This window comes from Triturus cristatus, chromosome 10 (assembly GCF_964204655.1).
Source record: "Triturus cristatus chromosome 10, aTriCri1.1, whole genome shotgun sequence".
In the NCBI taxonomy this organism is placed as follows: Eukaryota; Metazoa; Chordata; class Amphibia; order Caudata; family Salamandridae; genus Triturus; species Triturus cristatus.
Genome location: NC_140593.1, coordinates 488,655,635 through 488,680,667, shown reverse-complemented (window position 1 = coordinate 488,680,667; position 25,033 = coordinate 488,655,635). Strand labels below are relative to the sequence as shown.

At 47.6% G+C, this 25,033-nt stretch overlaps 1 protein-coding gene across 7 annotated transcripts in view; it reads left to right on the top strand.

Annotated features, from left to right (window-relative positions):
- Positions 1–4,113, top strand: part of WDR37 (WD repeat domain 37) — a 632,142-nt gene extending 628,029 nt beyond the window's left edge. For all 7 annotated transcript variants that reach the window (XM_085631908.1, XM_085631907.1, XM_085631906.1 and 4 more), the window contains one exon: positions 1,170–4,113. In XM_085631908.1, the coding sequence (XP_085488034.1) occupies positions 1,170–1,301 (132 nt within the window). In that variant the 3' untranslated portion in view covers positions 1,302–4,113. The remainder of the gene's footprint in view (positions 1–1,169) is intronic.
- The last annotated feature ends 20,920 nt before the right edge of the window (positions 4,114–25,033 follow it).

The following is a 25,033-nucleotide window of genomic DNA, read 5'->3' as shown; positions in this document are numbered from 1 at the left end:
GTGATGCACACTAGTCAGTTCACTTCATGGGTCTGTGCTTCTGGCGTGGAAAAGTGAAAAGAAACTGACGTCCACGTACCTGAGTGGTGCCTATATAAGTGACCGTGACATCACAACTGACGCTGGCGACGTCACGCAGACCGAACTTAGCCACCCAACGGTGTACAGAGGTAGTGCTCACTCAAAAGTTTCCGGATCCAGTCTGACGCCTAGGAAATTCAAAGGTAAGGAATCTGCAGCTAGATAGTGTCTCTACCAGATTATGCATTACTGAAGGTAAGTAGCTTGTTCTTTAAGGCGTTAGGGGTGGGTAAGGGTATTGGGTGGTACGGGCAAATAAAAAAGGGGAGGTTTGGAGGTCACCCCCAAAATGTATGTGTGTATATATGTATATATTCATTCAGGCTCCGGTATCACCCTGTCTGCCGAACTCTGGACGGGGGCCTCTGTTTCCGTGTAAACGTGAAGGGTGAAGTCACGGTAAAAAAGTTGAAACAAAATAAGAAAAACGATTTTTGAAATGCACGCAAAGATTGCAGCCGTTTATTTCGTGTATTGGACATTTAATGGAGACAGTCCCTTGTTGCTGTTGATGGCGGTGTTCTCCAGTGAAAATGCCCAAAAAGCGCAATTTAAATCAAGGGGAATTGTGGTGCAACTGCAGCTGAGCACTGAAGAAGGCATTACGCCGAAACGCCTTTGCTCATTAAAATTAATAGTGTCCCGTGAGTGCTCTGTGTCTGAGCCTTATATGTATATATGTGTAACACTTACCGTAAATAGACTTCCCATGCGTGTTGAAGGTTTGTGTGTCAGTTTTATAGTGTCATTCAACCATATTTTTTGTGGAAGAAATTAGGAAAGTCTAGGCGTGAATTGCCCCAAATAACAAAAAAAGGGTTTAGCAATGAGCAGGGCGAAGGGTCAGCAGCAATGTTCTTGTGTGTGCTAATTGATTCTGCTATAACAATAATAAAGATAATTGAATACAATGCACACAAGTGAAGTAAGTTACGCTGTTTATTGCGTGCTGGTGGGCCATAATCATCCTCTGAGGTATGGGGTCAAGGTGATCACCATTTATATGTACTGACATTTAAAAGATTATATTATTAAGTTCTTATTCTGCTACTCTTAATTGTCTAATGTTGAGTTTATTATTTTGTTAGGGTCATAGAAGAATGGTATGTTGTTCTGCTTGGAGCGAAGACCACCCAACATGCAACCTCTTCTCTTGCGGCTTTGATCGTCAAGCCATTGGATGGAATATCAACATCCCTGCACTGTTACAAGAAAAGTAAAGATGCCATAGAAGTCATTATACAACTGATTTGCCTTGAACTTGTAGCCTTTGTAGGACTCGAAGTTTATTGGCCTGTCACCACTGTTGATTTCATAAACAGAGCACTTCCTAAATGTTGTTCCTGTTGACATCGCATGCATGAGCTATTAAGAAAAAAAACCAGTGTGACGTTTTCAGCTAGTAGTAGGCTTGTGTGTGAACTTCTCGAGCTCGACTACCACGTCAGTAGAAAAGGACATTCACAGCCAGAGCATATCCCAATGCTCCTAAGTTATTATTCACCATCTTACAGAAGAGTAGTAGGTAATTACATTTGTGTGGTTAAATGTGAAATCTATGTACTTGATGGAAAATATATTAGTCTGTTACATTTTCTGCAATAATTATACATTTCTGCCTTCTGAAAAAAGCCTTCCCGGAACTGAACTGCAGTAGAGAATGGAGTAGGAATTTTGCTCACAGGGTGTAGTCTGTGTTTGCTCCATGTATGAGGTATTGGTATTGCTGTGTATGATGTAACATTGGGACCCATTTTGGACTGCAAATTGTAAAACTGTACTGAATATAAAAATAAATAAAAGATAATTGTATTAGTTTATGTGTAGAATACCAGCTTCTTAGATGTATTGTCTCTTGTACCTCTTACGTGTAAATCTTGTGTTAATGTAATCAGTTCATAGTGGCCCATTGAGTTGTGCCGATGACAGGAGCGCCCATCGCGAAACACGTTCGGTCATAAAGCACTCTAGGTAAAAGTTAAGATCTTCACAGTTTTCAAAACTTTTAAGTTAATCTGGATGTAGTGACCATTGTGAGTAAAATTGTGACAACATTCGGCCCTCTGCATTGCTTATACCTGCAAAAAGAACAACAGATCTACTAGAACATTTGTTATAGTCACTTGAATTAATTTCCTAGCAGCATATACTTGCTGAGCAAACTTTCTTACTTTCGTGAAGGCATATATGACTCATATTATATTATATTATATGAACCTGTGGCCTTGATCATGTTCTTTATAATGAAATAGTAGTGAACAACACGTAATGAAACCAGACAATCGTACCACTTAATTATTTTTGAGTGAATGCAACCTTACACATCAGGACACTACCAAATTTCTCTAACAATTACAACATTTGAAATCAGAATTTGTATTTGCCTTCTAGTACGTCGTCCAGCAGAGTTGCCTGAGTTCGTGCTTCTCATGGGCATCCCAAAAAAGAAGTCCAGCTTGTTGCTTTTACTCTGTGCCCCTTTTTGTTAAGTGCCATTTTTATGTTCTCTCTGTTTACGATTACTTTTGTAAAACTGTGCCCAAATGTATACAGTATGCAATTTGAAAGAAATGTAGGACTCTTGTTAACACACACACCCATGCCCTGTTAGCCATATTCTTGCTTTCGGTCAGTTCTTGAATTTTGTGCTGGGAAATATATAAACTAGTTTTAAAAGGTCAATTTATAAACTATGATTTATTTATTTGCACTCACTGTTCCCTTGATCAGGAATAGTTCACAGTCTTAGAAGTAGAATTTAGGGAAGACACTATAGAATAAATGCACAACTACTTATCCTCTTCCCATTTAATCATATGTGGCATAATACCGAACTATTTTATCATGCCCATAGCAATCTTTCTTTTTAATACAAAATGGTTTATATTTTACCAAATACTATTTTAATGATTCATGGACAAACCCAAATGTGTACCTGCTTTGCATATTTGAATGTTACTTGTATTTGGAAAGCTACTAGGGTATACATTAATCCCAATCTCCAGTTCCAAATAAAGATTGCTCCCATATCTCAATCTCTGCATGAGCGAACATTCTACCATATTTACTTCATGTGTATCATGAGAAGCATATAGCCACCACCTACCACGTCTGCATCCTTGAGCCATGCATTACTCTGTTTTTGAGGGCATACAAAGAAGAATATTCTTTGGACTGTCTTGGGTGCAGAGAATCCAGATGTTTGTGAAATTTGTCATAGACCGAGAGTGAACATATTCTAAGGATTGCTATCTAACAGAAGCTTTAGCTGGAGGTTAATTCGTTTGAACCACAGTGCCAGTGACAAAGCATCCAAGTGCTAATTAATGATCTGGTCTAGAAAGGGGGATTAGGGTTCTTAATTTGTAACCAGGAGCAAAGTCTCTGATTTGCAAAAGTAGATAAGTAAGATTATAAATCAATTCCAACACCGATTTTTAGACTTGGATAAAAAATACTTTTCACCACTCCTCCACACTAGGTGCCTCCCAGCATGGAGAAGTGCTAACATGAGGATTCATGCAAAACCCTACATTTACAAAACAGCTTGTAAATATGGCTGTGTAGCATTAAAAAATGTTTGATCTGTGTATCTGGCCCTTCCCTCATCCCACTAAGATCTGCCCTTTCTGAAAGACTCATCTCTAAAGTCATTTTAGGCCTTCAGTCCACGTTTGATGGTGACCAGAAGTCATACTCGTTTGCAGAGCTTTCCTGTATTGTGTTCACAAAGTCTCTCCTCGGAGGTATAAAAAAAAAGAAAGGTAGACAAAGTGTTGAGAAGACATCTTTATGGATCGGCATTTTGGTGCAAAATTGGCAGGAATTGCACTGATTCTTCTGGTAAAAAGAACATTGTTGTTTCTAAAGTTTTTGAACAAATATGTTTATAGAGAGGATTTGTTATTGTAACATGACTCTCTTGTTTTTTAATCTGCTTATACTGTGACAATGTAATTGTTTCAAATGGACTATGCCAATTTGCATTATTACCGTTTTAAGTTTCATTAAAACAGTTTTGTGAAAGCTGCATTGTTTGTTGGGTTGTGGAATCTTTTAAAGGGCAAATACATATACACAAACACTCTCGCACAAATCTGTGGTGTTCTTCATTGTTTGAATTCACAGTTACCAGTCTAGAATTCACTATATTGTTCTCTGTGGAGGGGTGGGCATAGATTGTCAATTTATTCTTTCAGTTGAGTGAAGTTGGCAAAATGTACTCTTTGTGCTAAAGCAGATTTACATTTTTCAGGGCAATAACTGTGTAGCTCTTACAGTCAAGGGTTTCTCTTTACGTTTTGGGTCTTGTAGTCCTGGAAATTCTTCACTGGATGATGTACTCTCTCGTGAACTCCGGAAACTTGAGCACTGCGCCTAAAAAGATCTTTTTGCAAATGTTTTTCCCCCTTAAACCTCCTTTTAGTAGAAAGTTTGACCTGATCTCTTTAAACATTGCACACTTTGTGAAGTCTGGTTATTCTTTATAGTGAAAGTATCCATGGGAGGGGAGAGGAAAGTACGTTCTCAGCATGACTGACCCCTGTGCACATCTTGAAACTGCCGAAGATGCCATCACTGTGTCTATGCTGCTTATTCTATATCATGCTCCGGCCTCCTGATCGACATGTGCTGCTAGAAGTCTGCCTGATGTATGTTCCTTTTGGAGAGGAATTTTTACACACCTTCCCCCATGGGGTAAAAGTAAGGGCAGAGCTATGCCACTCCACATAAAAGTACTTTACACTTTTTAGAAATTCACAAAGGTGTAGTAGTGTTCCTGGAAAGTTGGACAAGATCCTGGTGTGATGGCTTATTATTTACACCTATCATGTTACTTTCTTAAATCTGTCCATTCCTCCTGTGCAAATAGGATAGTGGTAACGGCAGCCAAAGGTGCAAACACCCCCAGCAAATCTGTGATCTGTTGCCCCTGCCATCCTGAGAGGGAATTTACTCCTGCTTTAGACTGGAGTAACTCTGACCATTTCCAGGGTTCAGGGACCATTTGTCGGTGCTCACAAACTTACAAGGAAAGAAACACTCCTTGTCACAACCTCTTCCCCTTCCTCCTTGCATAGAATTTACTACTGCAGATTTCCACACACTCGTGGCAGAGAAATGCACTTACTCTTGCCAAAAAATCTTTTCTGAATTCCCGATAGGTGTAAAAGAAGTATTTTGTGCCATACATTTAAGTTTTGAATCAGGCCTGCTGTGTTTGAGAATTGTAAAAATAGCTCCTACATTTGGGGGTCCCACCTGTTAACCAAGGTCAGAAGTATGAATCAAAAGGGGTGTGTGAAGGATATCACATGATATTCGTTCAATTATGGTCGCTACTGTTGTGTTTAATAAGGGCTTTTGACAATAGTTCGTGGAGAAACATTCTCCTTGTATCTTTTCCTGCCGCCTGTTTTTGTGAAACTACTGAAAAAAAAGATACAATGAAAGAAACCTAAAACAAAGCAGACAGATACTTTTTCTCAGTTTTTGTTTCAAAATGCACGTGTTCCCTAAATGGTGGAGAAGAAGAGTGGCTAAACGAATGCTGCAATAGTCATTCAGTTTGACGTATGCTGCAAGGTCTTCTTTGAGTATGAACCTTGATAGATGAAAAATCACCAACAAGTATTCTACAGGGAACTGTAACAGAGAGCTTTTTAAAGTGGCAGTCACACACTCCCTCATTACTTATTCATGACTACTAATGCTATACTGTTAGACTAAACTAGATTTAAAATTTGTATTATGACGGTGATCTTTAAGGAATACCGATTTGTTTGGTGCAACATAGTTAAGGAATTGAATTATCCAATGGCAAAATAATGTTACAACTTACAGTTTGAAAATTATTGGACGTCTTTTACTTTTGCAAATGGGTACATGAAGACAGGTTAATGCTCAGGTGGAAGCCAAAATCCGAGTTTTGTTATCTTCTAGCAACATTTTGAAAGATCAGGATTAGAAGCCAAAAAAGTGGGGTTTTAAGGCAGTAGATGCAATCCTTTCTCTCAGCCTTACTTGTTTCTCCCACAAATTGACAAAGCTTCATATTCTTAGGGTGTAGGCGTCCTATAAACTATAAAATTACCAAACATGCTTATTACCCAAGAACTATAATTTGTAATAAACACCTGTGTGAATTATAAAAGTGGAAAAAATTCCGCTTTGCACGGCATGACATGGTTTGCTTAGAATAAATAAAGGCTAGAACAGTAAAGTAGTCCTAGTAGTCATTACAATCCTGTTGTCTTGTTCTTAGAAATGGGATTTTTGGTCGGCTAGGGCATGTGCCAAAGTCGGGCAGAAGCCACCACTCTAGTCAGGATAAAGGAGTTACACTCCTAAAATAACCCCTGCTCTCCCCCTTGGTACCTTGGCACGAGCAGTCAGGCTTATCTTAGAGGCAGTGTGTAAAGCATTTGCACATAACCAACAGTAATACAGTATAAGCACTACAAAAGAACACCACACCAGTTTAGAAAAATATCCAATATTTTTATATACTTAAGACAAAACCAAAAACGATAAAAATCCACAATACAGTACTTATAAATCTTCAATTATCAAAATATGCTTGAAAAACAGTTCCTTGATGTCGATAGCTCCGTTCCGGGCTATCGCGGCGTCGTGAACAAACAAAGCCAAACAGTTCTGGCTGACCGCAGTGTTGCGGGCCAGCTATGGTGTCGGGAAGACCCGCAAGCAGTACCTTTTAGAAATGCAGGGCGTCGGCCACCTCTTGTTGAGCTTCCGAAAGCACGACGTCCGCAGGCGTCTGTTCCGGAGGTCGGTGCAGGAGTCGTCGGGCCCTTGAAGACACACGCATTGCAGATCAAACTCCTCTCTAATGAAGTCAGGAGCGCTGGCATCGTCAGGTGTTGAGTGCTTCGGTGCAGCGGTGCGGCGTGCGATGTCCTCAGGCCACGGTGCGAGCAGCGGCTCGGTGTCTGCGTCCGATGGCTTAGTTGGTGAGACCAGGGTCGCGGTGCGGCAATACAGCGGTGCCCTCTGCGGTGCCGGCGTCATAGACGTTGGGTTGCTTTTCTTCTGTTGCAGCACAAAACACACAGTCCCCAGTGTTGAGAGCAGAAGAGCTTGAAGTCTTTGCTGTTCCTGACACTTCTTGAACAGGGGGCAAGCTCTACCTCTAGCCCTTGGAGAAACTCACACAGTAGATTGCAGAAAGTTCAGTTCAGTCCTTTCACTGCCCAAGACAGAAGCGGCCACTGTAGGCCAACACAGCAAAGCACACAGCAAAGTGGTAGTTCCTCCTCACAGCTTCTTGGTCCAAAAGAGTTCTAAAGTTTCAGGGGTCTGGGCCCCAATATTTATATCCCAAAATCCTTTGATCTCTTAGGCAAAGCGTGTCTGTGCCCGGCCAGAACCAGTCCTGCCTTGTCTGGTGTGTCTTCCTGGCAGGTGGTGGAGACAGCTTTGTCAGAGGCAGACCAGGCCTTTTGAGGTGCAAGGAAATCACATCCCTCTTCCCCCATCGCATCCCAGGTCTATTCAGCCCTTTCCTGACCCACCTATACTATCTGGAGCCACTCCTGCTCCCCAGCCTCTGTCATCCAAAACCCAGACAGGAAATCCACATTCCAGCAGAGGCACACAGGATGACTGAGCAAGAAAATACTCTCTAAAAGTGGTATTTTCAAACACAGAACTTAAAAATCACCTTCTCTAAAAGATGCATCTTTAGATTCTGAGTTCAGGCATACTAAACTTTATTTTCTTAACTGCATGTGCCTGGGGCCTACCTTAGTGGTGGCAGACTTGTAAGAAAAGGGAAGGTGGGGGGACTGGCACATGTGGGCACTTGCCAGTTGACAAGCAATGGCAGGCCTGAGTTACCTTTTACGGGCCGTTCTTGTGGGTGGCACAATCCAGTGCTGCAGTCCACCAACTGCATTTGATTTACAGGCCCTGGCACATGCAGTGCACTTTACTAGGGACTGACACATAAATAAAACAGGCCAATCATGGAAACACCAATCCATAACACATTTTAACACAGGAGCACTTGCACTTTTACCACTGATCAGCAGTGAGAAAAGTGCGCAGAAACACTATGAAAGCAAAAACTCAGGGGAAACACGCCAAGAGATGCCCAGTCTAACACTTGTGCAATAGGCAAAGTAGTGTCTTTGCTGATAAGATAGGCAGTTGCAGCCCTCGTATTTATTTTCCTGACGTCAATATGCAAACGTAATCCTAATTAAAAATCATTGCACATGTGGTTCCCAGACCTGCGTCGGCTCATTTACCTTCCTTCCCCTCTACCAGATACTCATTACTGTGGCAGTAAAGAAATAAACTGTATAGTAAATTTCGGTTCAGTGGAGCAGTACCTTTTTAGGTCCCAACTGAGCCAGCGCGCATGCGCTGCTCTGCGAGACTTTTTGTAAGGGCTTCAAGCTTTACTCAGTACTTTTCACACGCTTGTGCGTGTTTTATTTGCATTTTTCCTATTAGGCTTTGCGTGCAAAGACTGCACGCAATTGTGCAAAGGTGGGTGCATGTCCCGCCTTTCCCAAGAAATGTATCCGCCCAGGCCTACGGCTTGCGGTTACGAGCCAGGGTGCGCAGTGTCCCATCTGTTATCTGTCAGATGTCACACGAGCGCGCACGCACCATGCAGCTCTAATGTTGCTGACATGTTGCTTTTTGTCAATAGTTATCTGTTATATCTGAAAGAAACACGTTAGTTAGATTCCTCACCTTAGAATATCCCCAGGCGTCAGACTGGATCCGGAAGATTTTTTCGTCAGCAATACCCCTTGCGCGTCGCTAGGCGTCGTCTGCGGCTCCGCGTCCGTCGTCGGCGTCGTGCGCCGGAATGACGTCGTCGGAGTACTTAGACGCTGCCCTCGCGCGCTGACGTCAGTTCTTCTTTTTTCCGCGCCAGTAAGCGCAGATCCAGGAGAGCTACCCCTTTTAGTCTTTTTTGACTACGTTTTTTGATCCTTTTTGATCTTGTCTCGACTCCGGTGCCGGTAGGATGCCTGGTTTCAAAGCCTGTGCTGACTGCAACCGCTTGATGTCGGTTACGGATCATCACCGCCGGTGCCTTTACTGTTTGGGCCTCGACCACGACGCGGAGTCGTGCTCGGACTGCAAGGCCCTGACCTCGAAGGCTAGACGGGAGCGGTCCCGTAAGCTCCTCGAGCTTCGCCACTCGGCTCCGGGCCCCTCTCGATCCCGGTCCAGGAGGAGGTCCAAGGATCGGTCGCGGAGCCACAGCCATCATCGCTCGTCTGGCTCCAAGTCTTCGGGTAAGTCGAAGCACTCCAAGAAGTCCAAGAGGCGACACCGCTCTTCGGAATCCCCTCGCCGGTCGCGCGACTCGGGCGAGGGTCAGGGTGGCTCCACCCCCGCGGCTCCAGCGGAGCCGCAGGCGCCGCGCAAGTCCCCATACCCGCCGGTCCCTGGGACTGACACGACGCCGGCGGAAGTCAGTGCCTTCCTCTCGGCCCGACGCCGCAGGTTCCCGAGGGACTCGTCACTGAGTCCCCGCCGACGCCGGTCGACCTCGTCACGCCTCCTCTGCCGGCGTCGACACCGGTACCACCTCCGACGCCGGCTCCGCTCGGCGTCTAGCCCCAGTTCAGCCCCGCTCCGGATCCGGCGCCGTTACGGCGTCAATGGACGCCGCGTACGGCGCCGTTAGAGACACATTATGTCTATCGTCCGGCTCCGATCCTTCCTCCTGTTTACCAGGAATCGGATGACGGGGACGTCTGGGAGGGGTCCGAGGACCCTATGGCCGTTCAGGTTCAGCTGTCACAGGACTGGGCAGACGAACTGGGGGAGGCCAGTGGTCTGGATACCTCACCAGACACTGGATTCATCTCTCCTCCGACTGTGGCTTCGGAGGAGGGTGCTGCTTTCTCTGTGGTGCTGCGCAAGGCGGCCGCAGCCCTTGGGCTCGAGCTGCCTGCTGTGGCTGTGAGGACTAACGTCCTCACTGAGGTGCTTCAGTCTGCAGCAAGCTCCACTGAGCCTCTGCTGCAATTCAATGAGGCCCTCATTGACGTTCTGCAGGGCACCTGGTCCAAGCCCTCCACAATCCCTCCTGTGGACAGGAATGTCGCCAGGCGCCACCGCCCTGCTCCGGGCGACCCCAGTTTTCTGTCCCAACACCCCACCCCCGAGAGCCTGGTTATCCAGGCTTCTACCTCCCAATCCTCCTTCCCGACTGCTCCGCCGGACCGGGATTCCAAGAGACTGGAACAGTTTGGCAAAAAGCTGTTCTCCTCCCTTAGTTTGGGTCTGCGGTCCTTGAACACTGCCTGTCTTTTGGACCGTTATTCCCACTCTCTGTGGGATACGGTGGAGGATGTGCTGCCCCTGTGCCCGGAGGAGGCCCAGACACGACTTACCCAGGCTCTGGCCGATGGGAGGGATGCAGCACGACATGCAATCCAATGTGGGCTTGACACTACGGACTCGCTGGGTAGGGCGATTTCTACCACGGTGGCGCTTAGACGTCACGCCTGGCTGCGGTCCACGTCCTTTTCGGGGGATGTCCAGAGCACTCTCATGGACATGCCCTTTGATGGCACTCGCCTTTTTGGTGAGAAAGCGGACAGTGCGCTGAATCCGCTTTAAGGACTCCCGGGCTACGGCCAAGTCCTTGGGCCTCTCGGCCCCGCGGTCGCAAACTTCCGCCTTTCGCCCCTTTCGTGGCCAAGGAAGGGGTGCCTCCTCACGTACGCCTAGCCACCAGCCGCAGAACCAACCTGCGCGCGGTCGCGGACGTGGTTTCCGCCGAGGCGGTTCTGGAGGACGACTCGGTCAGCCCACATCCACCCCGGCAGCATCCGCCTCCAAGCCTTCCTAGTCCGAGCATTCCGGCCCATTCCTCGTCAGTGGGCGGCAGAGTTCGCCATCACCTGCTCCACTGGCGTACCATCACTTCGGACAGGTGGGTGCTGCAAATCGTCCGAAGGGGCTACTCCCTCCCCTTCGAGAAGACCCCTCCAGCCATGCCACCGCAGCACCACCGTATCTCGGAGGATCATTTGAATCTTCTGCGAGAGGAAGTTTCGGCCCTCTTGGCCAAAGAGGCCGTCGAGCGCGTTCCGAGCCCAGAAGTAGGTCGTGGTTGTTATTCCCACTACTTTCTGGTTCCCAAGAAGGGCAAAGGGGGCCTACGCCCTATCTTGGACCTCCGGAACGTCAATGCCTTCCTCCGGAAGGAACGGTTCAAAATGTTGACGTTGGCTCAGGTTCTAGCTGCCCTCGACCCTGGAGACTGGATGGTAGCGTTGGACTTGCAGGACGCATATTTCCACATCCCCGTCCTGCCGGCCCACCGGCGTTACCTGCGGTTCTCGGTGGGCCAGGAGCATTTTCAGTTCACCGTGCTCCCCTTCGGCCTCACCAGTGCCCCTCGGGTGTTCACGAAAGTGATGGCGGTGGTCGCAGCTCATCTGCGCAGATCAGGGGTTCCAGTCTTCCCCTATCTCGACGATTGGTTGTTGAAGGTGGGCTCGCCCCAGGCAGTCGTCTCCCACCTCCAGACTACGGCGGATCTCCTGCATTTGCTGGGGTTTTCCATCAACGTGCCGAAGTCACACCCGAGTCCCTCTCAGCAGCTCCTCTTCATCGGAGCGGTTCTCGATTCGGCGCAGTACCGGGTCTAACCGCCGGAACAGCGGGTCCGGGATATTCAGGCCCTGATTCCCATCTTTCGGCCTCTATCCTGGGTTTCGGTCAGGCTAGTGTTGCGGCTTCTGGGGCTGATGACCTCCTGCATCCTACTAGTGCATCACGCCAGGCGGCGCATGCGGGCTCTGCAGTGGGACCTGAAGTTTCAGTGGGCCCAGCATCACGGCAACCTGTCCGACCGTGTCTTGATCTCGGAGGGCACTGCACAGCAGTTGCAGTGGTGGCTCACAGACCGCGATTGGGTCACGGGCAAGAGCCTCTCCCTTCCCCAACCGGAGCATGTCGTAGTGACGGATGCGTCCCTCCTGGGATGGGGTGGCCATGTGGGAGAGGCGGAGATCAGAGGCCTCTGGTCTCCGGCGGAGTCTCGCCTCCACATCAACATGTTGGAGTTGAGAGCGATCCGACTTGCACTGAAAGCCTTCCTTCCCTCTGTCAGGGGAAGTGTCGTGCAGGTGTTCACGGACAACACCACCGCCATGTGGTATTGCAACAAACAGGGCGGGGTGGGGTCGTGGACCCTTTGTCAGGAGGCTCTGCGCCTCTGGACGTGGCTGGAACACCAGGGCGTCACCCTAGTGGTTCAACATCTGGCGGGCTCTCTGAACGCCAGAGCAGACTAACTCAGCCGCCGGTGCATGATGGATCACGAATGGCGTCTGAACTCCGAAGTGGCGCAAGGTCTCTTTCAGCAGTGGGGAGAGCCTTGGTTAGATCTATTCGCCTGTCGTACTTTAATCTCTGGGACCGCGTAGGGGACAGGGCCCCACCCCTGTCTATCCTGGTATTAGCGAACCGCAAATGGTTAATGCGGTATGTACAAGTGCTTTGTATAACGTTCTAGCTATGAATGCACTACGTACACGTTACTCTGCATCACTACGCGGGTTCCATTTTGGAAGCTGTGGCCATCTTGTGATTGCCCTCACATAGGCTATAATGAAGCAAATACGGGCCTCACAGCACATTAGCCTTTCCATGACTCTTCCGTGACCTGGGCAGCTTGGCTCTGCTGCCCCAGGTCAAACTGGTCTCACGAGCTCCCCTTCCTCCGGCCACCTGTGATTAGCATCAGGGCTTGACACGCCATAAAGTCCCTTCATCCCACACAAGCCTCCGGCTAATCACTTTCACACCTGACTGGTCCTGCTTTATGACTTGTTTCTATCAACAGGAGCTGCCCGTGTTTTATTGGGGCCTATCGATATCTGATGTGGGATCTGAGCCTTGCTGTGTAAATAATTGTGGGCTGGCTTAACTGGAATGTGGGATGGTCATCATGACTCTGCCTTTTCGTTTGTAATGTACACGTGTATATGGCCGTATCGTAAAACCTAAGAATGTATGCCTGAAGCAGGAAAAAGTGTATTTAAGAAGAAGTCCGTTTCTATGATTTTCGGCAGTCTCCTGAGAACATACACGCTGTTGTACTTCTAGGATACCTGTAATTGGTCTGCAGCCAATAAACGAATCTTTGACTTCACCCAGAAGACTCTGTGTTTCTGTACGTCTGAAACAGGGAGTAACCCAGAAGTCATAGGGTGTGTTCCCCTGCACCGCTGGGCTTAAAATACCCAGTACTTCAGTTTGGCGCCCAACTCGGGACGATTTCAGCGGTACCAGTCCAAGCCAGAGGTTCGTGAGGAGCTTCGTGTGGAAATTCCGGAGGAAGGCCGCCACTTCATCGACCCCTGCATGTCGACGTGGTCCGAAAGTCTTTTCTGCGAGGTTCTCCGCGTCCCGACGGCTACGAAGGACTGCTGCCCTGATTAATCGACCTGTTTTGGACCCTTGACGAGTTTGAGAGAGCGAAACAATCGAGAGAGTCTTCTGGTGACGCCATTGATCAGCAATATTCAGTTAAGTATAAGTGGAGCGTCTCCCATTTGTTTGGTATCCTTCGGGATCGTTTTGTTTTGGAAATTTGGAGTTTGCAAACGCCAAAGCCAGAGGACTCGTGTATTCACGAGACTATCGTAATCGATAATCCTTTGACGTTTGGATCTAGACTAGTGAGCGAAGATGCCTGGTTCTAGAATATTTGGTAGATTGTTTTGTTTGGGTTGCGGAAGAGATTTCCAGCTAGAGGAATGTCCGGTTCCTCCGGTTGGAACTCCAACTTATGAGCTCTATGTAAAGCATGGTGTAGGCCCCATTGCATATAACAAAGTATGGATCCACTACACCAGAAAAGACGGTGTTTTAAAATGGCCCCAAAATAGTAGTTTCGATACCGATATTTTAGATAATTTGGAAATTTAAATTGTTTAAAAAGAAAGCCCGGCCGGCAATGTTTGATTCTTTCCGCTTATGGCGAAAGGAAGCCAAACAGAAGGAAATTAAGCTAGCGAAAAAGAATAAGAGAGAGAGGTATGACAGTAATGCAAGCAGCTGTACAATTCAAGGACAATGAGGAGGAGCAGATGAATGAGCAATTGCACAGACAGCGTAAGTTAGGGATCGACAAATGTTACCCAGCTTTACCGCACTCTAAGCAGAATAAGTTAGAAGAAAAGGAGAAAGATCCCCTGATGTCGCATTTGCTGAGTTCGCCACCCCCGTATGCTCAAAATGCCACGGCGCCTCCCCAGCTTGTGAATATGCCACCTCCAGTTAATGTACCACAAGTCTTACCGCAGCCGCCAGCTGCTCCACATCCGACTCCTATCCCTATAGCGCAGCCTTCTCAAGGGCCGCCAGTTGTGTTTCCAACTGCCCCTGCGCTTCCTGCGACTTTGTCTAGTTCAGCAGCTGCCTCCCCTGACACTCTTCCTTGCACCACTCCAGTACCTGTTTCTATATCCTCTTTTCTCCCCTCTGTGTATCCCCCTGTTCTCGCCTCAACTTCTCCTTCAGCGCGACAGCGTTTAGCTAATGTGGTTACTACGTTAATGTCGCCTCTCTTTGAGTCATCTAGTGCGACTCCTGGTTTACAGCGTAAGCAATTGCGCAGTCAACTGCCTAATCCCGATGAGAAAAAAGTAATAGATAGCATGGCGCGTAGATGGATTGTTTTCCCTTCACTATATGATGTGGAATCAGTTGTCAACGTTTTTCATCAATGGGATGCCCCAAAACAGAGGTATGTCTTTGAGAAAGTGTGCGAAATTCTCTGTGAGGAATTGGAGGATAATGGTAAAAACCCGAGCCCGCAGGAGCTGTGTCGAGTGAGATTTGATTTTGGAACGGGTACAATTGTGGATAGCGACGTAGATAAAGCAGTTGCGGTTGTATTGTCCTTCAGGAATGATGATTGTCAACAGTCATTGTTTGAACAAGATGTCCTTGTGGGGAAAAAGGTAAAAGCGCGACAATACCCTATGAGAGAAGTTCCCCCGGTATGGAAGGAAGCAGTCGCAGCCGACCCTAATAACGGTATTGCTGCTATGCCAGCGCATTTTCAGCGTGTTTGGGTGCATGTCCCATGGAAGCGTTCTGAGGTGTTAGCGCTTAAGCAGACATTGCCTGATCCCCGTAAAAACCCTGCAGGATATTATAAAGAGTTGTCACAGACGGCAGGATCATGCGTTATGAATTTGGCAGACATAGACATGTTGTTTGGTAATGTCGTTCCACAGCCCCTATGGGGATCAATTCGTAATGCAGATCACGACGCAGAACTAGGTGCAACATGGGCTGACATCATTGCCGCTGACGCTAGACAAACTGGTGGCGCGAAACCTGAGCCTTTAATAGCAGAGCTCCCTGGTAGAATCATCACGTATATGAAGACAATAATGCCCGTGATGCGCGTAAATTGGGACAAGCTATCTGCATGCAAGCAAAAGAAAGATGAGACAGTGTCAGACTTCTTTACCAGGTTTGAAGAAACGTTTATTGACCACATTGGGCAAGATATGAGTACTGAGGGTGGCCAACGGTTATTTGTTGATAAATTTGTGCAGAATTTACTTCCTGACCTGTGTAAAAAGTTGAAAGATTCAGAAAGTTCTTGGGCTGTTTCCTCTTCAGCGCAAATACTGGCTACTGCACAGTATTATGAAAACAGAGATAAAGACGAGAAGGATAGAACAGAAAAGAAAACGAAAGAGCTAAAAACGAAGGTCATTTTACAACAGGCTTACTCACCACGTGGAGGTCAGAATAATTATAGGCAACCCCAAGGTGTCTATCACCAACCCCAACAATTCCAGAGTAATCAGCAAATGAATGGGTATTATCAACCACGTGTCCCTGTAGGTCCCAACCAATGTTCATACTGCAAGGAGGAAGGTCATTTTAAATACAGTTGCCCTAAATTAATGCAGCGTAACGGTAATGCGTATGGCGCAAGAGGTAGGGGTGGTCAGCAAGCTCCTAGAGGCAGAGGGCGTGGAAATATTACCCAGAACGCGCGTCCTCTTCCGCCTCAAAATACCATCAATAGCTTTGACCAGCAAGCCAACGCGACTAGTAATACAGCTCAGTACTACAATAATGATTATTATGCAGAGGACGACAATGTAGAAAATAATGATTACTAGGACAGCCGTAGACCGAGAGAGGGAGTTGTTTCAGTGCCAGTGGATCAGAGCGGACCGTATGTTAAAGTAACTACAGCAAATGTAACGGAGCCCTTTCTGCTAGACACTGGTGCTGCAAAGAGTTCAATTATGCATTCAAAACTCCCTGGCGCACCTTTGTCTGGCGACATCAATGTTTCAGTAGGTTTCTCTGGCGCCCCGGTTAGAAACCCGATTTCTAGTCCCATGTCACTTTCTATTGGACCTTGCGAGCTGAAAGCACCCCTGATCCTAACAACAGGTTGTGGTGAGAATTTGCTAGGATTAGATTTGCTAAAAAGATTGCATGTTACACTGTATTGTTCACCATCAAGAGTACAACTTACATTAGGCAGGAAAGTGATTTCCCCGATGTACTTGTCTAAAAATACAATGCCGCCTGAATTGTCATCCCTTCCGGATGTCCTTTGGGCTACTGGTCCCAATGACGTGGGTCTCTTGGAAATACCGCCATATGTGGTAACTTTAAAGGCTAATGTCAGACTGCCACGTATTCCCCAGTACAAGATCTCTAATGAAGGCCAGAAAGCATTGTTAGACATTGTCAGCGATTTGATTAATAAGGGTGTAATTGAAGAGACAAGAGGCAACGTTTGCAATAGTCCGATTTTGCCTGTCTTAAAACGAACGGACCCTTCACAGCCACCTGTTTACAGATTTGTGATTGATCTTAGAGAGGTTAATAAGATTGTTGTGCCACAGTTTCCAGTTGTCCCTGATATAACTGCCTTGCTAACCATGATTCCAGCCTCTGCTGCATGGTTTTCAGTGGTCGATTTAAAGAATGCTTTCTTTAGCATCCCAATTGCAGAAGAGAGCAGAGACATTTTTGGCTTCAGTCTGGGATGCCGAAGCTTCCGCTTCAAACGCGCTCCCCAGGGCTACTGTGAAAGTCCATCAATATACAGCCAAGCTTTGAAAGCGCAGCTTGATGCACTTGTTTTACCCAGTGGCGCTATCCTGATTCAGTACGTTGACGATTTACTAATTGCCGCGGATACTGAAAAGATCTGCAAAGAAGCCACATTATCATTGTTGCGTCATTTATCTGCTTTCCATCACAAAGTGTCTCTCTCAAAGCTGCAATATTGTCGACAAGAAGTGACCTACTTAGGTCATCTCTTATCGAAGGAGGGAAGGAAGCTGACCCCAGAGAGAATTCAAGCCATTGCACAGTTGAGTGTGCCAAGAACACAGAGAGAAGTGCGTGCTTTCTTGGGCATTACCTCATACTGTAGGCACTGGATCCCCAATTTTTCCCTGTTGGCAAAACCTTTGTTAGCATTAACATGCAAAGACACACCAAATCCTATCCCATGGTCTGAAGAGTGCCAGAAAAGTTTTGTGGAATTGCGCAACGCATTATGTTCAGCTCCTGTGTTGGGTACCCCTGACTACAGCAAGCCTTTTACATTGTATGTTCACGAGAAAGATGGGTGTGCATTATCAGTGTTAACACAGCCTTTTGGCGACAGACCGCGCCCATGCGCATATTTTTCATCAACCTTGGACCCTGTAGCGAGGGCATTGCCAAGCTGTCTGAGAGCGACAGCTGCTGCAGCTATGTCTATCCGACAATCTGCTGGTCTAGTAATGGACAACACATTGATCGTTATGGTTCCACATGTTGTAGACACATTATTAAACAGGACCAAGACACAGCACTTGACTAGTGCGCGATTATCTGGCTATGAGCTGACACTGTTAGCAAATCACATACACATAAGGAGATGCAACACGTTGAATCCAGCTACACTATTACCAATTCCAGCAGACCTAGATGAGATTGAGCAACATGATTGTCTGTTCAGAACAGAAGAAGAGACGAAAGGGAGAGTGGATCTCAAAGATACTCCCCTGACTGAGTGTGATGGTACTTTATGGGTGGATGGTTCGTGTTTCAAGCTCCCTAATGGTGACACGACTGCTGCATATGATATCACGACTTTACACACGGTTGTGGAAACTGCACGAGTGCCACATAATTCGGCCCAAGCAGCAGAATTAATCGCCCTCACAAGAGCATGCGTGTTGTCTGAAGGAATGAGAGTGAATATATACACCGATAGCCAGTACGCCTTTGGCGTGGCTCATAGTTTTGGGCGATTGTGGAAAGAACTTGGGTTCCTGACTTCGCATGGGGCTAAAATTCAAAATGGCAAGTTGGTGAATGATCTCCTTGAGTCACTGACCCTACCGTTGCAAGTTGCGATCATGAAATGCAGTGCGCACAGGAAAATCACAGATGATGTTGGACGTGGGAATGCGTTTGCTGATGAGATCGCGAAAGAAACAGCACAGAATGTAAAGACTAGAATGTATGTTGCAGGCCCCGCAAGATGGGTTGATGATGTTGGAATGTGTGAAAACACGATGGAGAGTGTAAAGTCGCTTCAAGCTGAAGCCACAGAGAAAGAATTAAGCAAGTGGAGAGAAAGTGTGGGTAAGTTGGATGAGAATGGTTGTTGGATTGATCTGACAGAACATAGGCGATGGTTGTTGCCTGATGCATATGTGCCTCCAGTAGTTACGATGGCACATGGAATGGCACACATCAGTACGAAAGGAATTTGTAAGTTGTTGGCTCCAGTATGGCAGAATGCTGGGATTCCCAAGTACGCAGAGAATGTGGTCAAGAATTGCATGGTATGCTTGAAATACAACCCTGGTAGGGGGACCCCAACTCCAGCTGGTCATTTTGCACCCCCATCATACCCATTTGAAGTTTTGCAGCTGGACTTTATCCACATGGAAAGGTGCAACAACCTGAAATATGTATTGGTGGTTGTCTGCGCTTTTTCAAAATGGATAGAGGCCTATCCTCTAAAGGATAACACTGCTCTATCCACAGCCAAAGCCCTTGTGAAAGAATTCTTCCCTAGGTTCGGAATGCCAAGAATGGTGTGGAGTGATAATGGAAGTGAGTTTGTGGGTAAAGTGATGAAGAATGTGTGTGAGGGGCTAGGTATTAGGCAGAAGTTCCACGCTGCAAATCACCCCCAATCAGCTGGATTAGTAGAGCGCTACAACGGCGCTCTAAAACTCAAGCTGGCCAAAATCCAGGCGAGCACCGGTCTTAAATGGCCTGACGCTCTGCCTTTAGCACTCCTGTCCACCAGAATGACCGTACACTCACGCGTGGGACTTAGTCCCTATGAAGTGGTCTTTGGCCGCCCGGCCAACGTATGGGGTGTGCCAAGGCCTACGCAATTCAGTGAGATCGAGCATCCAGTACTACTCGATTACTTGTATGATTTGACTGTTAAACTGCGTGTTTTGCACCAACAGGTACATGATACTCTTCCCCCGGCTTCGGAAGCTCCTGGACACCCTATCGAACCAGGCGCGTGGGTCTTGGTAAAAAAATTTCAGCGGAAAACCAACGACGAGCCCCGCTGGATTGGCCCCCACCTTGTACTTTTGTCAACGAGATCAGCGGTTCGAGTGAAAGGCAAGAAGAACTGGATCCACGCCACCCACGTGAAAAGGATCTCTTTGCCTCTGCCGTATGACCAGTGGGTCCAGGAGGGTATCGCCGACACTGAAACAGACACTGCACCTCGTTTTGTACCATTCAGTAATGCACGCATAAAAGGCACAGTTTCAGACCAAGAAAGTAACGATATTTTGCAAGAAGCTGTGCCACTGTCAAATCGATTGGACACCACAGAGCCTAAACTCTTGTTTCAAGATCAAACAGCACCTGGCCGTCTCCGCTATAATTTGAGACCAAGGCCCATGGACAAATAAAGATTTCCTTACCATTTTTCTTTTTTGACACTTTAGCTCTCCCATCTGAAGGACTTTTCTTGATTTTTTGTTTTTCGAACCACCATCCGGGTTCCGCCGCAGGGTCGCGGTGCCAAGACTTTGGGGTACAGGCCGAAGACGTTAGGTCAACGGTTCTGGTTGATCTAGGGCGTTCCCTGGACCGACAGGCGTACTCCTTAGCAGAAGAAACTCATCCGCCGCGAGCGGCCCGATTAGAGGATGGAGTTTTTTAAGATGGAGAGACCCGTTGAGGAAATTAACTTTAAAGCAAGGATGTGTAAAATTATAAAGAGTAAATGTTTTGTATTTTTATGCCTGTTTATACTGTGTAGTATGACAATGTTTACCGTAGGATTTGTGTTTTTCTCCTCTCAAGAGCCCATTGCACCCACTGTACAGCCTATATCTCTTTCTACTGCCTCCTCACACTCTTTTCACCCTCTGCCTGAACACGAACAAACCAGACGATCAGAATTTGTGAATAACTAGTTTATTCAGCTCTTGCACCAGCACCAACTAGTAATGAATACAACCAATTGCTGGGTGTGTGGGTTAATGCCACATACCATCAATAAGGGTATTCCCTATCTAGTGTTGCCGTATAGTTACAATGGATCGTCATGGGCATTCCAGACCATGTTTCTCTATGCTCTAGATACTTACTCCCCTCGACAGCCGCGCTCCATCAGACCTATCACCAATAATAAGGCCTTGATGAAAGGAGTTGCCGATATGAGCAGAGATATCGATGCATACTCGTCCATACCCAAGGAAGAATTGAGACCTTATGTAGGATGGAACGCAACGGGGTATAGTATTAGTCTGGGTGAAAGACAGCGAAAAAGCTCATCCCCAATTTGGGTCGTACCCCACATAGGTCGGTTCTGCTTACAAGGTAATGGTCAGAATCCTAGAGCTCAATTGGGGAGAAGTGACTGTACTGAAACGTACACTTTCCCATCACAATTTTCTCCTGCGTTTTTGGCTGCCAAGGGTACATATTTCATCTGCAATGACCGAGCATATACATGGTTGCCCCCTGATTTCTCGGGCACATGTTATATTGCGAACTTGCTACCGCCAACATTTACTGCTGCCTCTGACTATCACAAGACCAGAGTTGTGAGGGGCGTGATTAGTAAGGAGGATACTGCCGGTCAGGAAGCGGGAGACTTCTTCTTGGGTTTCCTGCCGTTTTGGGGACCTATGGTAAATAGTAGGAACCTGAGACAACTGACTCGTGTGGTTGAATCCACTGTCAATGTAACGGCTGGTGCCCTTGGTAATTTGACAGCTGAGCTCCAAGCGGATCGCCTTATGACTTTGCAGAACCGCATGGTTCTAGACGTTATTCTTGCAGACCGCGGTGGGGTATGTTAGGTTATCCAATCCAGTTGTTGCATTTTCATACCAGATAACGCTCCAACAGTCTATCAAGCCATCTCCAAACTCCATAAAATATCTGAGTCCATACACGTGTGTTAAATGGTAGCGGCAGTTTCAGTCGATAACCTTTCAAGTATTGCCCGGCGGTAATCGCCTCTCATACCACTCGATAATTTACCAATGAAAGAGGCAGGCGCCGGAGACTGGAAGGCAGGAAACAAAGTTTTATTCCGTCGGAGCAGAACACATCAGATCAGACAGCAAGGTATCGTCACGAGGTGCTCTAACTGCATCTCTGAGACCTGGTCTCTTATACACAGGTTTATTGCTTTATTACATATGGTACATTCTTATTGAGACTTTGATGTACGGAAAGACATTCCTTGGAACCCCCACTTCAAGCTCGTTCCCACACATATCTACAGTAGAAGTCCCCACCCCACCCACAGTAGGAGATGGCTATCACGCAGCTGGACATTCCGCCAATTCCCGGGGGTGTGTGCAACCGGCCGGGTCTCAGGGGGTAGGGGCTTTGATCCACCGTAATCCCTTTGATGTGGGGTGTTTCCCTTACAGTAGGGGCAATAAACTGCATCCGCAGGGCTAGGTGATGGCCTGGGATCGGTTCGGACAATGGGGCGCAGAGGAAGGGGGTTTATCAAAGAGGGGCATGACCATGTATGGGATGTCGGTCAGGTGTGGGATGTGGTTCCATGGCAGGGTCGCGCTGAATGAGAGGGTTTATGGCCCGTGTATGAGAGAGCGGGGGTGGCCGGCGCGCGGGGGATACTTGCAGCGTCAGGGGAACGCGCTGGCGATCGACAATGAGCGGGGGAGAGAGTGGGGTGCCTAAAATGGCTGTCGTGTGCTCGCTGTGTGTGGCGTTGGGGAGAGGCAAGATGGCGCAGATAATGTTCAGTTTGCAAGCTAAATTTCCACAGTCCTCCCTTTTAACATATCTCGCCTGCTTGTCTAGTTCGGATTTATCCCCATAATACTGCGGACTTCCACCTCATAAAGAGCTTTCACCCGCTCTGCTTCAAAGTTCAAAGTCTTAGGGCAGATGCAGTTCATAAAAAGCGAACATAAAGGTGGCGGACACTGAATCCCCAAGCAACATCCACATAGTATCACAACCGGTATTAGGATAAATGAAAACAGCCTCCATCCCCAACTTTTAATAGTGTCCCAAAACCAGCTCCCAAGTGACCATCCTTCCTGCTCCTGATGGACCTCTGCGGAAAGTCTGTGGAGGTGTTCAATTGCTTTGTAGACTGAGGGTGAGTTATCCGGTACGTAGGTACAACAGCTGGACCCAATGATGCGGCATGCTCCTCCACGATCAGCCAGAACCACATCTAGAACAAGGCGGTTCTGAAGAGCCACCAGGCGGACGGCCTGAAGTTCGGCGGTGTTGTTGGCAAGGGCGCCAGCTGTAATGTTCATTGCTGTTTCGACTGCCTGGGTTAAGTGGCGGATGGCGCGGCTGTTTACCATTGGACCCCAGAGTGGAACAAGTCCCTTTACTGCATCCAGGAACTGTGCTCCGGTGGAGTCGGCTTGTACAATGTCTTTGGCACGTTTCTGTCGGTGATGGTTTGCTGGAGCCACAAATGTCGGGGGAAGGACAAAAGCGATGTAGCAGGTGCCTCCCCAACCTTTCGGGAGCCAGGTGTAGGCCTTAGTACCACAGATGAAGTACATATTCGGGGAGGCAACAAAGGAGGGTGGATCGACTGAATCCAATGTTCGGGTGATGAGGCAGGAGCTGTGGCCCACCAGCTGCGCCCCCAGGCCCTCGAGGCACACAAATCCAGTGATGTTGATGACGGTTAGGGCCACTGTCAGGGTGGCGGCCGTTCGTTTCCGGAGGTAAGAGAAGGTAGGTCTGGCTGGGTTGTTGAACACTTGCATTTCAACTCGTTCTTTGGCAGGGATGTCCAGGTGGAAGGAAGTGTTTGACTTCAGAGGGCAGAAGAAGGCAGAGGTTTTTCCAGTTTTGTTCAGCCAGAACCCATGGTAGAAGTGTGACACAGTTTTGCCGGAAGTGGCAATGTCCTTGTAGCTCTCCTGCAGGAGGATTAGCCAGGCGAGGCAGGAACCATGGACAGAAAAAGGTGAAGGGATGAAAGGGATTGAATGCCCAGTGGCATGTGGTAGCAATCCACAGATCCAGCAGTTAGTGGCGTTGGCGGCAAGATTGTGTTGGTGGAGCAACTGCACAAAAGAGTTATTCCAGAACTCCTTACGTCTTTCTCGGAGTTGGGGTGAAAGTGATATCAGATGGTGTTCTTTCATGGTGGTAGGTTGATTGGTGGTCAGCAATGTCCTATGAGCAGGGGTGCTCTCCTCCATGATCCAGAAGGTGACCATGAGGAGAAGGCAAAAGAGAAGGGTAACAAAAAGTATAATAGTCTTTGAGCTGTGCATTCTGTCAGTCTTTGGGTTTTTGTAGTGGGTCTTCGGACGTCCGATTGCTTCCATCATCTTCATGTCGGGCGCTTCCATCACCTTCAAGGAACTCGGTAGCGGGCAGAACCACAGACTTTGTTTAGTTTCTCTCCTGATGGCCTTTGAGGTGACTAGGCAACCGCTCTGAGATTTCAACTTAGTTTGTGGTCTGCTTAGCCGAAGTTCTCTCCTTTCGTCGCAAGTTATACCCTTCCTTGGATGGCACAGTGGGATCGGGATATTCAGTCAATTCAAGTGTCTCTGTATCCGGGCAGCGGCTCAGGGATGGTCGGTCTTTGTCCAGAAGTTCCTCTTGGGCGGTGATGTTGTCCGTGGTTGTCAGGGTCGGTGATACCTTCCTGTAGTGGTGTGCATGCAGCCAATTGCGTTTCCCCTCCACTCGAAGAGCTGTTCGGGTGGTGATCAGGACTTGCAGGGGGCCCGTCCACCGGGGCTCCAGACTCTTGGTGCGCTGGAAGTTGCGCACTAAGACGAAGTCACCGGGTTGGATGTCGTGTCCGGGGCCCCTGGAAACATCGGGAATGGCGTGCAGCACCTGCTGATGGATAACAGACAACGTTTTAGTTAGATTGTACAGATAGTCAGACATGAGGACGTCCGGGACGTCGTGGATGGATGTTGGTTTCGGTGCAGTCCAAAGGTTCATGGGCCGCCCGAAGACGACCTCGTAGGGGGTTAAGTGGTGTTTGGTGGGGGTGGAACGCATTGATAGCAATGCTAGCGGGAGAGCGTCTGGCCATCTTAGTCCTGTGGTGGCGACTATTTTTGCTATCTTAAGCTTCAATGTGGCATTGTGTCGCTCAACCAAGCCTGCAGATTGGGGATGGAAGACCGCATGGAATTTCTGTTTTACACCCAACCCTTTTAAGATGAGTTGGATAACTTCGGCTACGAAGTGGGGGCCGTTGTCGCTCCACAAAATTCGACAAAGGCCGTATCGGGGGAAGAATTCCTTCAGTAGTACTTTTGCGGTAGTCATGGCGGTGTTGTCGTGGGTTGGATAGGCTTCCACCCACTTGCTGAAGGCACACACAACGACAAGTACGTACTTCAAACCTTGGCACCTTTCTAACTGGACATAGTCCATTTGTAGGACTTCAAAAGGGTGATTGGGGACCCCG